The sequence below is a fragment of the Netta rufina genome (assembly GCF_964035555.1).
Source record: "Netta rufina genome assembly, chromosome: 1".
Taxonomy (NCBI): domain Eukaryota; kingdom Metazoa; phylum Chordata; class Aves; order Anseriformes; family Anatidae; genus Netta; species Netta rufina.
Genome location: NC_140123.1, coordinates 44,542,136 through 44,557,773, shown reverse-complemented (window position 1 = coordinate 44,557,773; position 15,638 = coordinate 44,542,136). Strand labels below are relative to the sequence as shown.

General features: G+C 42.3%; 2 protein-coding genes across 2 annotated transcripts; one reads left to right on the top strand and one right to left on the bottom strand.

Annotated features, from left to right (window-relative positions):
• Positions 1–915: 915 nt before the first annotated feature.
• Positions 916–5,923, top strand: LOC311214523 (glutamine amidotransferase-like class 1 domain-containing protein 3, mitochondrial). Its single transcript, XM_084295126.1, has 4 exons — positions 916–1,123; positions 2,167–2,338; positions 4,135–4,339; positions 5,636–5,923. Exons 1-4 carry the CDS (start codon positions 1,016–1,018, stop codon positions 5,826–5,828), a joined length of 678 nt encoding a protein of 225 aa, XP_084151252.1. The 5' UTR covers positions 916–1,015; the 3' UTR covers positions 5,829–5,923.
• Positions 5,924–7,268: 1,345 nt separating this feature from the next.
• Positions 7,269–14,141, bottom strand: ACOD1 (aconitate decarboxylase 1). Its single transcript, XM_084283303.1, has 5 exons — positions 14,090–14,141; positions 12,423–12,584; positions 11,225–11,314; positions 9,582–9,787; positions 7,269–8,763 (listed from the first exon to the last, which is right to left on the bottom strand). The coding sequence occupies exons 1-5, from the start codon at positions 14,099–14,101 to the stop codon at positions 7,809–7,811; spliced, it is 1,425 nt and encodes a 474-aa protein (XP_084139429.1). The 5' UTR covers positions 14,102–14,141; the 3' UTR covers positions 7,269–7,808.
• Positions 14,142–15,638: the final 1,497 nt, after the last annotated feature.

Sequence of the window (15,638 nt, the reverse complement as noted above, 5' to 3'; positions counted from 1 at the left end):
CCCCACCAAGGTGTGTTCTCACAGCTTGAAAAGGTCTCGTGTAAGAGGTGGACCCCTTGTGAAGTGCTTTTATTGCTATTTGGTGTTGTGGCCCTGGCCAGAGATGAATCATCATGGGGCTATTTCAAGGTGATGCAGAGCCAGGGCAGGAACATATCATGAGCTGGGATGAGTACACGGAGCTGAGAGAGAGAGAAGGGCATGATCAGGTCACAGGGAAGAGACAGAGCATGAGGAAGTTGAAGCTGGACTATGACACAGGAACATAACATGGTGGATCTGCAGTGGAGACATCACATCCCAATCAGATCCAAAGCCAATCCTGGGAAAAGGGCTACCTATAATATAAGTGTGACATCCATCAGTCATCCATGGATGATCCTTCATCATCCATGAAGCAGGACCAGAAGTGATACTGGAGATGAGACATCCTACAGTTTAGGTTCAGGGTCTATCCAGGGAGCCTGGTCAGTAAGTCAGGACAGAAAAACAGGGAATTCCAGCTCTCAAGGTGCTCAATCCCCTAGCTTTAACATTAATCCTGGCCCTAGCACACAAGGGTTTCAGGATCTACTCTTATCTCCACACGTGCACTGGAATTAAAACTCTTTCCAGATATCAGCATTCGCTTAGCCCATGTGTGAGGACTCCAGCTCACAGGACTAGGCTCCCCAATGCCCAAACCTAGCAAACCCTCCCGCTCCTGCAGCTGAGCCCACGGGCTCCTGTGTTAATGAATGCGTTGAACTCTAAACAAAACATGCTTATATTTTATATTTCTCTGGGTTGGGACTGATCCACTCCACTTTCCCTGTGTATGTGTGAGGGGCCGGGCAGGGAAGGGCAGGGCAGGGCGGCGCGGCGGGAGCTACAAAATGGCGGCCGCCGCAGCGCAGGCGCAAAGCAGGGGAGGTGCTGTGAGGGCAGGCAGGCTGCAGGAGCCCCTGCACGGCTCGTCCAGCCCCCGACCGAGTCCCGGGGCGGTGCTGCCGCTCTCCCCCGGCCCGTAGCTGCCATGGGGAAGCGGGTGGCGGTGGTGCTGGCAGGCTGCGGCGTTTTTGATGGCAGCGAGATTCACGAAGCCTCGGCGGCGCTGGTGCACCTCAGCCGCGGCGGCGCCGAGGTAGGAGCGCGGCGGCCCCATCGCCGCGGCTCGTCCTCAGCGCCTCGGGCCGGCCGGGGCGAGGGGTGCCTGGCATGGGGGCTGGGGGCACCGCAAAGCCGTCCCTGGGTCAGGAGCAAGGAGCAAAGCTCCAGGGCAGCCCCTCTGAAGAGCTGGAAATGGGGTGGGGTCGAACTTGATCCGCTTTCTGAGTGCTTTTGGGGAAGTCAGGCTCTAGCGCTCGCGTGGGCTTGCCTGTTTGTTTTGTGGTAGCTGTCTGAAATATTATTTTGGTAACCTCGGGTTCTTCGGAGAGGTTTGGGCCCGGATGCAGTGTTGTGCTTTGTTCCTGTCTGTGGTGACCACACAAAGTGGTCACTCTCAGGGGTCCGACAGTGACACAACCACTGTGTGAACAGAAAAAAAACAAGCCCTGTATTTAGCACAGAATCATCCTCTTTAAAACTAACTAACACAGCCCGCACTGAGAAGTCTACAAAGCAGTCATCAAAGCATACTGGCCCCTGGGGTAGACCTTTCCTGAAGCTTTATGTTTTTGATTCAGCTTTTACACCCTGTACCTACCCAGAACATGTTCCACGTTTTGTTTTCTACTTCCAGCTACCAGTCTTAGGAGAGTGAGTAATTATAATACTTGTACTACAAATGCTTGTAAAGTTTGGATCTTTTATCTGTTAAGCTATATAGATTTTTTTCACATCTGTTTTAGTACTCTGAGCCCGTGACAGGTAAGAGCAGTCTTTCTGCAGACTGCTGCCTGTCCATGCAGGCAGCTGGTATAAATTGCGGTGCTGTTTGGCCTTCCAGTTACCTGCAGAGCGAAGGCAGGCCCTGGCAGGATTGGTAATGTTGGCGCAAGAATGCACTCCAATTTTTTTTTTTTTTTTTAGTTATTTAAAGCAATAGATCAGGCCTGTGGAATCCACTTCTCTTGGATGAGAGGCTTCAGAAACAAAAACTTGCTTCACTAAATGACCTTCATTGTCACTGGTGTATAAGAGTTATAGTTCCATGCACAAAATTGTTTCATTTCTGTATTCTAGGTAAAGATATTTGCCCCCAATATTGAGCAAAGGGATGTAGTCAACCACCTAAAAGGAAGTCCAACAGATGAGAAGAGGAATGTGTTAGTCGAAAGTGCCAGGCTGGCAAGAGGAAACATTCAGGATTTGGCTGAACTGAAAGTCAGTGAATTTGATGCGGTTATTTTCCCTGGTAGGTGCTTTTAAAAGAATAATTTGTGATTATTCAGTTGCAAAGAGTGTGTTGTCTCTGATGCTTTTATATTTTAAAATTCATTTAGATAGTAAATTATTCTCTTGAAATGGAGAGGGATTTTTTTTTTGTATTTTATTTTGAGGATGAGAATGTTTTAGCAAGCTCTTGTGAGTTGACAGGCCACCTTGGTTTATTTATTATTTTATAGTTCATTAATTTTAAGTGCCAGCGTTGTTTTTGGATTATACATCAGACTATTCCTTACTTCTAAAGATTGATAAGCTTTAAGTACCTACTTGTGGACAAGAACACAGACTAAAGTGGAAAAGTAAGGCCTGAATGTGATGTTGTGTGGTAGTGCCTTCATTTTAGGGCCTCTGAAATTATTGGCAGAATAGCAGGTTGCCAACATGCTCGATGTCAGATCTTGTTTTAATTGTGTATCTGGTCTTCTGCTAATCGAGTTACACTAAGTAAGTTTGTGGCTAATTCTTTATTTATAGGCCATGATGTTGCCTTTCAGATAGAGGTAATTGTAATCACTTCAGAAACGAAGAAACTAAAATGTAATGAGAAAATTGTGACTAGCTCAAGATTACTTTCCAGAATATTCATAACTTTGTTAAATATTGTCTTCACAGCTGTGCTTAAGTATTGACTTTGAAATTGTTGTACTGTCTTCTGTTGTAAGGCCAGCAGAGGGAGCATGTGTATAACGCTGGGAAATCCACTGCCAGAGCTTTCGTGAATCGGTGACAACAGGGCTGATCTGGGAGTAGTGGCTAGCAAATATTTTCCATGTTAATTTCATGCTCTATTATAACCCGAGCTCAGGGGAGTTGCAGTAATAACTGTTACAGGGAAATAAATTATATTAAGTTTGAAAATTAAAACCTTACCTCAGAGATTCCAGATAACAGCAAACAAAAGGGATTGAGTGAAAGCAAAAAATATTAAAAATACAGAACTTCTTGATGTTGTCCCTTGAAATTCTTCTGGAAAATCGTTTATTTTAATACTGTTGTTATTATGTATAAAGAATTAAATATAATGGATGTTACACTTAATAATAACCTTTGATAATTCTGACAGTTCTAAATCCAGCAAATGAGTGTTGCAAAATGTAATCTGTACAATTATATGAAGATTAAATGCAATTAAAGGATTGTTGTAACCAACTTCTAGACAGACAAATTAGACATTATTTCTAATAGGATATTTTTATCATTCACATGTGGCATGTCCCAGAATATTGTACGTTACCAACTCCTTTTTAGGTATTATCTGTTTTGTTTTTATTTTATTCATATTTTATTTTATTTTTTAACTCCAGGTGGAATTTGGAGGGGGGGGCTCTTCCATAACTAAGTATTGAACTAAATTACTGTAGAGGGGCAAACCACTGTTTGCATTACTCCTTTGAACCGTACTCTTCTACTTTTAAGCATTATTGGTCTTTAATCTCCCTCTTGCCTATTTGGGGGGGGGGGGGGGGGGTATATCAGGTGGTGCAGTTTTTCCAGTGACTAGCAAAAGAGTGCAAGGTTTGCAATTTGTTACTTATTGGAGAAACATTAAGCTTTCTTGCCTCTAATGTATCTGGTATAAAGAAATTCACAGCTAAACTTGTAACATTATAAACCTATCATGTTTCCTGTGCAGAAGTCTTTCAGTAAGGTAATGTAAAAGTCCGATGTATACCATGATTATATTGTAAAAAGGAAAACTCTCAAGTACTGAATTTAATGGCTTTTGGCAGAGTCTTACATCTGAGTGTTTTTTTTCTTTTTCAGGTGGATTTGGTGTAGCAAAGAACCTGTGTTCCTGGGCTGTAGATGGCAAGAACTGCACTGTCAATGAACATGTGAACTCCACACTCCAAGCTTTCCACAAAGCTAAAAAGCCCATAGGTTTGTGCTGTATATCACCGGTCCTGGCAGCTAAAGTCTTTCCTGGTTGTGAGGTCACAGTCGGCCAAGATAAAAACATAGATGGAAGGTAAGGAAACAGATGGAGTTAATTTATGTGGGAATTAGGATTAGAAAATGAACAGTCTTCTGTACTAAAATCTGAGGTTTCTGGTGTCAGCAACCCTTTGGTAACTTCTTAGTGGTAGTTTTCTCTTATTTTAAAGTTTCACTTGGGTAATGCTCGTAGATGTGGTGCTCTTAGGGCGGCAGATGGGCTGAATGCATGAGGTCAGGAGACTTTGTATGTACTACGGTTGGAACAACTTATCCCTGAATTTAGAAATATATTGGTTTGTGATATTGACATTATCCCTATAATGTCAAAATCCACAGACACATTACAAGTAAAGTATGAAAAATACAGACAACCTTATTTCTTGCCTAAATCATCATTCTGCAAGCCACTGAAGGCAACGTAGGTTCCTGCACTAGCTTTATTGTGCAGCGTGGATGCTAACGAGTCATTGGATATAGTGTCCATCAGTCCTGAAAGTAGCAAAACAAAATGAGTTTTAAGAGGATCGTGGTTGTGCCAACAAGCAGGTGACCAAGGGTATCAAGTCTTATTTTTTTTGCTACATTGCTGGTAACTGAGTGACAGATTTTAGCTCCTATTAATTGACATACTCAATTTGCTTACCCACTACCTCTGAAGACTGACTCATGTTGCAAATGAAGGATAGGTGTCTGTCCAGTTGGGATTCAAAAATTTAGTAATTTGAGTGGCCACTTAAACTGTATGTGGGGTTTTGTCTGCTCGTAGATTTTTAGTGAAATTTTTCTGTTGGTAGCAGATTGGGGCCAATTTAGGGGAAATGTGAGAATAGGCCATGGCAGAAATCAATGCTGCTTCAAGGACTGGCAACTCTTGATAAGATTTCTGAGTGGAATTTCATATCAGCAGTAATAGGGAGGTATTTCCGCCATCCCCCTGTTCCTGCCTTATCCCCAGAAAATTAAATTCGCTGCAGAATCCCAGTGGAAGACCTTATATGGAGTTGCTGGAAAGGGTCTAACGTGCCTGCAAGTTCAGCTGCCATATCAGAAAATGCTGAGGATTAGTTATTGCTGCACTTGGTATCATCTTATAAACACACTCAGAGCTTGTTTAACAGAATTGTACCTTCAAGCATCGTGACTGCATTTCAGAGATACTGGATGAGTTATTACAGGGATGATTCGACACTGAAAGTCTGTTTTACTCCCTTGTCATCAACTACAAAGTCACTTAAATATTGTCACTTAATGTTCTTGTGCTCTCACTCAAGTTAACATTGGCAGTATCATCTCTTTATATGTTAATTGCCATATTTTTTATTTACAGATTTCCTGATGCTGAAACAGCATCTGCTATAGCAGAGCTTGGATGTAAGCACATTTGCAAAGATGTAAGTGAATCCCACGTGGATAAAGCCAATAAAATAGTTACTACCTGTGCTTTCATGTGCAAGGCTCCTCTGCACCAAATCTTTGATGGAATTGGAACAATGGTAGAGGAAGTCCTGAAACTTGCCTGACTGGGAGCATACAGACTTCTGCAAGGAACTCAATTTAGCAAAGCACGACCATTTAGCTTCTTTTGATGGTATTAATAAAATAATGCAGCTATTAAACTTCACGGTTCTTGGTGTGTTTTTTTTTTTTAATCTGTAATACATCAGATAGTTACTGCCATGTTTATCCTTTTTGTTTCTTCTTCAAAATAGAAAGCATATGTTGAAGTTGTTGAGTTTATTTACTTATCATGACTGAATATATTTGGATTAATAATGTAGGCACCCTTTTCATCCAATTTTTTTTTTCCCTCACATCACCGATGATTATCCGTAATTTACATTTGGGATTACCCAGGTATAATCACAGATGCCATAGCCGTAGATGTGTCTATGTCTTCAGTATAGATGAGTAATTTCCCTTTCCAATCAAAAGGGATAAAGAACTTTTCTCTGCAAGTCTTGAAACAAGCAGAACTACTGGATTTCTGAGAAATTTTTAGAACTCCCTAGATAAATTAACTTTATAAAACAAGAGTCAGAGTATGAAGCACTTAAGTTCTTTGTACTTAAGTACAAATTAATACCTTGCATGTGGAAAATACACAACTATTGGTGTAATAAATGAAAATATTTTTTTACTGAAATGAAGTAGCTCCATTTTGTGTTTTTAATTTTTTTTTTTACATACGTCAATGCCCTAAGGTAGGTACACTTCATACATCTTAACAACACCTGCTTTGATCTTACAAACGTGGGCAAAAGTCAGCCTCTCTTATAAGCACAATCTTTCAAGGCCCTGTTGAAGTAGAAGTGGTGAGGTTCAAGGGAACTAGAGATTTCCAGAATTAGTTACCAAGGTGAGTAGATTGTCACTGTGGTCACTTGGTGCTTGCAGCATAAGAAGTGTCTTGATACCTACATGTCTCATAGCCTGTGATTTGCAGTGTCTGCAGTAATTTCCTAAACATGGCATCACTAATTGGTACTGAGTGGGAATGGTTATCAAAGTAAAAAAGACAACAGATAATCTTCTGAAGCAAATGGCTTGAGCATAAACTTGAAATATGGCAGAAGCAGTTTTCTTATTAAAAACTTGCAGCTCTTCACAAGAGCATAGTATATCTCTTACCAGGATTGCACTTGGGTCTGTGCAGTCAGAAAATGTAGGATTACCACAACCTCTCTCACTGTAAACTGCTTCTTGCCTACTAAGAATAAACATCCCACAGCCTAAATGCACAGTTGTTAAAAGTTTCTGGTTGTCTCAGTGGCTGCTATTGGGTGAAGTGGGGGGTGAATATCCTGTTGAGCCAGCGCCTTTTAATTGAAGTGGGAGTACAGCAGGAATAAACCTGTACTATTAAGCAGCCATAAGATGGGGCTGGAAATAATGCTTCTAGGAGTGGAGTAGGAGTGTAGAGTTGTCCCTCTTGCTGTGGAGCAGCATGATGAAGAACATTCTGGTCTTGATACTCTGCAGTACATCAGGCTTTGCTATCAAGAGCTACTACTCTGTTTTGTGTGTTTATTTTACTGCAAACATCAAAGCTGTGATGTAGCAGGTGGCCTCTTCAAGGATACGCTATAACTAAATGTACAGAAATACACAGAGACTTATTTTCTGTCCTTCTCACAGTGGTGTTTCTCACAGAGATAGCATTCCCATACTCCTCCAGAATTTGGATTTCCTTTACGAAGTGATTTAGCAGAAGCAGAACATGCAGACTTCTTTTGGCAGAAGGCTAGGGAAACTTTTATGCAGCACGCAGGCAGTGCTCTGCCTCTGGAGATAGAAAGATAATTGAAGTAGACTGTGCCAGCAGATCTTCAGCCTCTCTGACTGAACCGTGCATGTTATTTCTAAATTACTTACTTAGTCAAAAACTGGAATATTGGACTGACAATGGCCCTTGTGTTAGTAAGTCCAATTTAAAAGTGCTTGAGTCACTAAGGGCTCTTCCTGAATTTTGTTTGCTTGGCGAATAGCATCTAGCTGTGAGTTCAAAGTAAGCGCAGTTTCTCTGAAAGTGCTCTAGCTGACTGTCCTGATAAAAACATACTTAATATGGAGCAGTCCTTTACTTTTTCCAGGTTGTACACAGTCTCTATAATGCCTTCTGTGGCTTCTGGAGGGAGGACTTCAGAAGCATTGGATTGGAATTTTTTCTCCAGGTCCTCCTTTTCCAGAGGTTTCCTCCAGTGTCCGTAGAAGGTGTCGCAGCGGTCGCTAATCGTGTTGCCGTCCCGAAGCATGACAGTCACTTCGCAGTAAAGACTCTCGAAGCTAGGTTTGTTATCGGCGGGGTGCTCTAGCTGAGTTTTGCAGAGAAGCTCCCACAAGGCTGGCCGGTGGATGTTCTCACTGGCAAAGGACTGGACCGACATGCTGCCGTCCAGCAGAGCAGAGCAGGCAACGAACTGGAAGGAGTGTCGGGCTTCGTGTTCCGAGTTCGGGTTGGGCCTGTTCACGTACTTGACTTCTGGGACTTTGACAATGACTTTCTCAATTTTATCAAGGGGAAGCACGTGGTCACTACTCTCCACGAGCTTCCTCCTAGCAGAAGATGCTGCATCAGCCACCCAGTGCGTTCCAAGATGAGCAGGGAAGCGCTTGATGGCCACGTCCTGCTGGTCCAACAGCCAGGCGTAGGACTGCAAGGTTGGCAGAGACTGTGGGCTGTAATCTGTGTAAAAGGCGCCCATCCCTGACTCCATGTCCAAGATCTGTTTGTTTCCTTGAAGGTCCTGTGAGGCTAAGCAAGCTGCTTCCAGTCCATGTTTGGCAGCATTGCCAATGTGGAGGGGCTTTGTTTGGGTTGCTGCATTCGCCAGGGGGGCGCCTGCATAGGAGGCAGCAATAGCCAAGGCGTTTTTGCATTTCGCCTGGTCAAGAGCCAGCAGTTTTGCACAAGCTGCTGCACTCCCCATCGTACCAACTACAGTCGGTGGGTGAAACCTGAGAAAACAAAATCTCTTTGTTACCTCATTTCAGAAAGTCACCCAAATTCACTATATATACAAGCTTCAATTTCCCTTTACTACATTGCAAGGTGGACAGCACTGTAAAGAAACATACATTCATAATTCAGGTGTGGTCCTAATGGAAGAAACTGCTGTTTTCCCCAGGAAAAAGTTAAACTGTAGTAATAGCACTTGTCATAGGGCCTCCCCAGAAAGCAATTGGAAAGTTAGAAGTGCTCATAAGTCAAGGTAAACTGAACAGGAAAATGGCAAAAGCGTCACAGTTTTTCCTCATCTATAAATTATATGTACTGGAGGATGCAAGTTTTATTATTCTGAACCAGGTTTGCAAAACTGGTAGAAGGAAAACACAGGAGCTACCAAGGAGACATCTAGTCCATCCCATACTTTCAGGGCATTTCTCCCACCCTGTCTTCTTGAGCTCTGCTCTGAGCCCAGCACAGGTGACTCCAGGCTGCTGAGAGCAAGTGAGCAAGAGAGAAGGTCATATATGTTCTTGAGATCTTTTGACCAGTGCTGGTAAATGTTGCTACTTTGCTGCTAATTTTAATTAATAGAGAGATCAGCAGAGCCTTCTTGTAAGCTGATCAATGCTCTCGAAAAGAAATCAATTACCCAAGCAGTAAGGAGTCATGCAAGTATATTCATGTTTAAGATTCGCTTGAAGCTTTCCAAAATTGCTGGACCAACAACAGAAAATACGATTAACTATGCTATTTGTATATTAAGTGCTATCTATTTAAGTATATTAACACTTCCATTTAACTTTTTACCTGAAGTATTTTTATATACCTTTTTGGAATATTCCTGGCTTCATTGGAAAAGTGTAGCAACCTGCCTTGCACCTCGATTCCCACGTTGAAAGCTAAGAGCAGGTCAAGACCTGAGATTTTTTTCTTCTGAGGAAAGGCCTCGGAGAGAGCAATCACAGCAGGGAGCACAGCCCCAGAGGGGTGTGTGGCTGGATGCCATGTGTCATCAAAATCCATTGAGTGCACCTAACAGAGAGAGAAGCTTCGATTTGTCATCAGCAATAAACTTGGACTTGGCAAGACTGGCTAAGTCAAATGAAAATAGTGTAGCTGTTGTAAATGAGACTGAAAAACTAGTTTTTCCTTAGAAACCGAAACTTAAAAGGTCTTTCTTCTAAGTCCTTTACTCTCAACATGGCTCTATGAGAAGTGGAAATGCAATATAAAGCATTTATCATGCTTTAGAATAAATATGTATATAATAATTCTAACTCCGGTTAATTCATAATTCTACCTCAGGTTGCACCAGTCCAAAACCAGTTTGACAATGATTCTTCTTTTCTACAATAGGTTTTTGTGGCTTTAATTAGATGATATAATTATGGTATAATTATGGCAGCAATTTTAGTTCCGCTATATGAATGGTGCATTTTCACTTCCCCCAGAACAAAATGTTAACATAACGAACCACTTCCCCTGTGCTGCAGCTGATGCTGGCATTAGGGCTTACCCCACTAGAGCTATAGCAGCCCAAGTCCACACCACTAACAAAGTTATATCAGCATAACTTCTCTGTTGCAACCAGCACAAGCCTGCAAATGGACATCAGACTTCAGCCTGAATTTTGAGCACATTCTCATGTTGCATGAGGAGCCAGCTTGCCTGGAGTTCCTGGGCTCAGGAGAAATCTACAGTCTTAAAACTGTGACAAGCTGCTTAGCTTAAGAGTATCCACAGATGTCTTTTCTCTCCCACACCCAGAGCCCACTTCTAAATTCTTGTTGAAGTCTTCTTGTTGTCAAGAAGTTTTGTTGGCACATGAATTTAGATAGGCTTAGTATATCAATTCCATGGATGGTCACCTTCTTTAGTTTTGCATAGTAGCCAAATTTGTCCACTCCCACCTCTTGGTGTATCTGTTGATTTCACCTGGTTTCCGCCTAAATTTGAATTTAGACAAACTTCTGGGAAGCCAATCATGCATTACTGGCAAAGTATGTGTCCAAAATCCATAACTGGCTTTTGCAAACTGCATGACTGAAGATTAAATTGTTCTGAGATATATTGTATGTGTGTATGTGTACGTAAATATGTCTGTATCTATGTTTTTCTGTTACTATACTTTGCAAGCTGGGGTGAAATCTGCTGATACCAGTGAGAGATGGAGCATCTCTTTGTTATGCAGTTGCTGTAGCCAGGCAGTAACAAGCTGTAGGGTTCTGACCTTTGAAAACAGCCCTGAATCCCAAATTAAAGGCAAGGGATGCAGATATATATCACACCTTGAGCCTGGTCTCATTGGAAGAAAGTTGAAGCACATTAGGGAAAGACACTAGTGAAGTTTTGTAGTAGGCTTCAGGCACAAGATTAAAGTAAACTAAGATTTTAGGAGCACTCTGTTCTCTGGAGCGAGAATGGAATCAATTAGTGTGATTTAAGAGCAAATAAAAGAGCATCTCTTACAGCCACTCCATTCACAAAAGCTGCATACAGAGGAGGCAGTCGGAAATCCAAGTGGCCCCAGATGGTACTGGATATATCTGAGCTGTAGATCTGGAACAAATTGACATCAATTAATTCAAAGTCCTGAAACCAAGGATAAACATGCGCAGTATCTTTTATGTAACTGAGATCAGATCCTACCCTCTTGAGACCAAACTCTTCCCTTTCATGGGAGAAATACCTCTCTATCGGAAAGTATGAAAAGAAACTCATTTTCCTGATGACCTCTGTCAAGGGCCCCTTCCACTCAAACAGATCATAGGGGGCAGGCCAACAGCATGGACCTGGCCGTTCAGTACCTCCACAAAACCTCTGGCCATCCGTGTCCCTTCTCACCGCTCATGAGCAATTCCCTCAGGGCAGTCATCTTGTTGGGGAAGATCTCCAGGTAAAAGTTATGTCTTTCAATGTTTTAGTAGACCCTGGTAAATGATATGTGGCCTCCTGATGCTGGTACCCCTGTACTCTGTTCCTCTCCTTTTGATGTGCAGATCTTTTTGCCAACAAAAGATCTTTATGAAATTAAATAAAAAGGAATAACCACCACAGTTTGGGAAGGGGGCTATCTGTGCAAGGAGCCTTATTGTCACACAGTGTTCTGTAGCCTGAGCCCAACTACCCAGGTATTAGCAGTAAAACATTGGTCTAAACTCCTTCCTAACTGATGCAATCCTGTGTTGGGAAGGGTTCTCCTCAGGGTCAAATGTTCCTTTAGCACAAGCAGTGCCAGACTGGAGGAGAAATATGGCCAATGTACCTCAGATGACTGTTCTATTTTGTGGACTGAAAACAACCCAATACTAACTTTTCATCCGTTTAACTGTCCCTTATGTTAGAAAGTCCAGCACCAAGTAATGTTTGCTTTGCTGGTGCTTTTAATAAGATCTCATAGGTGAAAGAAAAGAAGGGATTCTTAATAAACTATTTTCTGCTTGTGGTGGGGGGGGTCTCAGCATAGTCTGTTACACAGACCTTTGCTCATGCAGAGTTAACATAACTCAAGCAATGAAGTTTCCCCATCTCCAGTGGGAAGAACATTGCCTTCCTCTTTCCATCACCCAAATAATTTTGCAATGACAAAGTTTCCCCTTATAGACTATATTATCCTTTGCTTTTCCTGTAGGCAATCCTTAGTGTATACCATGAATGCCAAACTTACTTTGCTGTACTGTTTCACCTTGTGGTAGACCTCGGTGCTGGTCCCCAGAAGCCCCACTCCAAGAGTATCCAGAATCATTCGCTTGCTTCTCTGAATGACTTGATCTGTCAGGTGGTTTGCATTCAAACCATGAATCACATTGGCAAAGTTTCCTGTAACTGTCTGAGAGGGAAAAAATAAATAAATTAGATGTTTCCTTTATTAAAAACAAAAACAAAACAAAACAAAACAAAACAAAAACCAAAACAACAACAACAAAAAACAAACAACTTTTTATTTCTTCTTCTTTTTTTTTTTTTTCTGTCAGTCTGGGGTTACTGCTTAGCATGTTGGCACAGATTGCATCAGCAAAACAAAGGCTTGTTTTCTTCCCCTTTTTATTCCCAGAAATGCCATGTGGTTATTTATGTTTTGGTTTTACTTTCTTTTGTGTCCTTAACTGTTCTCTATTTCTGCTGCTTCCTTCTGAAGTCCTCGAGGCTAAGTACTGCAGGTGATGTGACTTTGCAAGACATATATATATATATTTATTTATATAAATGTTTATATATTTATTATATATACACACACAGAAGCATATGCACATAAAGAAACACAAGCACAAAGCGCCTGGCTTTCCACAGCACCTTTTCATTGCACTGAAGTCAGTGGGAATGTGGCAGTTCAGGCCCACACAGCCACTAGCACTCCAGGAGGCAGGATTTAATCTCCCCGAGAAGCAGGATTATTATCACAAGCCTTGCTGAACTTGGAGCTCAGCGGGAGAGGGGACCTGGCAGCGTTACCTTGCACCCACTGCTCCAGGCTCCCAACTCCCACTGAACTCCAGCTCAGCTGCAGATCCAGCTTTTCTCCAAGGCAAGGTCTCACCTCTATGAAAAGCAGTGACTCCTTGTTCCTGGCTCCTGCTGATCTGGGAATTATATTGCTTTTTTAAAATTTATTTTTATGTTTTTTTTTTTTTTTTTTTTAATTTTTATTTTTCCCATTGAGCACTGACCCATTATGCAAACCCAGTCTGCTTCTTCTTGACTGGAGCTATTAGCTGCTGTTAATATCTCAGTTAGAAAGTTCCTTTGGAAATCATCTCTTCCCACTTACTCTCCTCCTTCCCCTTCCTCTACTCTCTAGCACATATCCACACACAGTGATAGTATTTCCTCTTGGCCTTCGTTTGGCTAAGTTAAATAAACTGAACTGTGCTGCTCTCTCCTTTTTAGTACAGGCTCACCCCTCCTATGCTAGTAGCTTTTCTTTGCACTCTTCTAACTGTATTTCTCTCTCCTGGCAATGGCGCCCAGAACTATATAGAATCAACCACAGAATCACGGAATCACAGAATGGTTTGGGTTGGAAGGGACCTCAAAGGTCATCTACTTCCAACACCCCTGCCATGGGCAGGGACAACTCCCACCAGACCAGGTTGCTCAAAGCTCCATCCAGCCTGGCCTTGAACACCTCCAGGGATTATTTGCATTATTTCAGATAAATTCTCACTGAGCTCTGTGCTAAAGCATCAAGACTATCTTGAGTAACACAGGGCATTGAAAGCGGGTAAATCACATATCCCACAGCGTGATGCACACCCACTGAACATCAACAGTGAGAGTACAACAAATGCTTACACAGAAAAGTTCACCTTACAGTGCAAAGAAACAAGACAGTACCTTTGCCAGCATCTTGGAGGGATGGTGTGAGGTCCCAGAGAGAAGCAGCAAATGAGTGATAGCTCAGGAGCTGGGGAAATCACTCTTTCACTACTTATATACGTGTGTTTGGGGTGGGGAAGGGCATATTAAGCCTGTCCTGGTGTTCATCTTGTCCTGCCCATTTCCTCCTCTGCCTGGAAATGTTCCTTTTTCTTCACTTTCAACTTTCCTCTGACTAACTGTACTCTAAACTGATGGAACATGTGGACGTGGATAGGAATTTGTCAGTCACATTCACATGTCATGAGTGAACTAATATATGTGATATTTTATTAGCACATGGAAGCTAGTAAATTGATTTGAATACCGTACATTTGGGAGCATGGAGAGAAGAGGTCACCAGGTGTGTCAGGCTGATGTTGGGGAACCATGGTACACCATGGAAAACTTCACTGACCAGGAGAGAAATCAACCCAGTAGCAGAATACAGGGTGGCAAAGGCTGTTTTAACTTAAATGTCCTATTATGTACATTTTATTTCCCCTCACTATATCTGTGTCCTGTGTAATGCATGCAGTTCAGACATGGGTATTGTGTACCATCAGAATTTCAGACCATATGTTGGGTTAGTGTCTCTTGGCATTTGATAGTGCTTTAAAACCATGAATCACTATATGAGAGCAAATAAATCAGATTCCTTCCTACTAGCAAGCTTTCTGCATCTCAGGCAAGGATGACTTCCCTGAGGAAGGAGGCACTTCTCCCAACACCAGTTTAGGGTTTTCACTGCTGTGGGAGTCTCAAACTACTACAAGGTAGAGAAATCCATGCCCAACCATCCTATCAGGAATGTAGCAGATCACAGAACAGCATGAATAGATCAGAAATAAATCTAAATAAATCAGAATTAAAAATTAATATGTCTGAAGTTTAGGCATGTTCTGAATTAGGGAGCAAAGTAGCATATCTTTTCAGTCGCGGTCTTGCACTTCGGTGTTCACTGCCTAAAACCTACTTAGAGGAGCCTCAGCCCTTTAAGTCCAGCCTTAAATCATTGTGTAAAGCTTTCTCCAGCCCCTGAGTGCTTCCAGACAGAGAACAGCATGGATCTACAGGTGAAGTTTAACATTGATTTGAGTGGATCTAACTGCTACAGAAAGGGATAGTCCTGTCCCAGATTGAATCTTCTCCCTTCTCCTGTCTCTGGACATCCAGTTCTCCCTGTGCCACCTGAGATGCTCAGCAGACCCCTTTCTGCATGCAGCCTCCCTCCAGAGCTGTCAGGGATTCTCAGCTGTCAGGAAAAACTGATTCATTGCCTCAGAAATGCAAAATTAAATCTAGCAGCACAAGCAGAGGGAGAGCAGAGTAGGGCTAGCAGTATTGTGTGAGATCTGGGGAGGGCATGGGCACGTAAAAAGAGACAGGAGGGCATCAGTTGTTCCTCAGACAGCTCCAACCCAGACATCTGCCTATTTTACCTGTGCCTGATTATGGATTTGTGGCGGTTTTGCCTTGCTGGGCAGCTAAACTCCACCACAACTGCTCTCTTACTCGCCCTCTTCTG

What these genes read in the sequence shown, in the direction of transcription:
- LOC311214523 (XM_084295126.1), top strand. Translation starts at nt 1,016, where the DNA reads ATGGGGAAGCGGGTGGCGGTGGTGCTGGCAGGCTGCGGCGTTTTTGAT. An exon ending in TGATGCGGTTATTTTCCCTG is followed by an intron (nt 2,339 to 4,134) that starts GTAGGTGCTTTT and finishes TTTCTTTTTCAG; the next exon opens with GTGGATTTGGTGTAGCAAAG. An exon ending in GATAAAAACATAGATGGAAG is followed by an intron (nt 4,340 to 5,635) that starts GTAAGGAAACAG and finishes TTTTATTTACAG; the next exon opens with ATTTCCTGATGCTGAAACAG.
- ACOD1 (XM_084283303.1), bottom strand. An exon ending in AGGTGAAACAGTACAGCAAA is followed by an intron (nt 11,315 to 12,422) that starts GTAAGTTTGGCA and finishes AATTTGTTCCAG; the next exon opens with ATCTACAGCTCAGATATATC. An exon ending in GCCAGGAATATTCCAAAAAG is followed by an intron (nt 8,764 to 9,581) that starts GTATATAAAAAT and finishes TTGTTTTCTCAG; the next exon opens with GTTTCACCCACCGACTGTAG.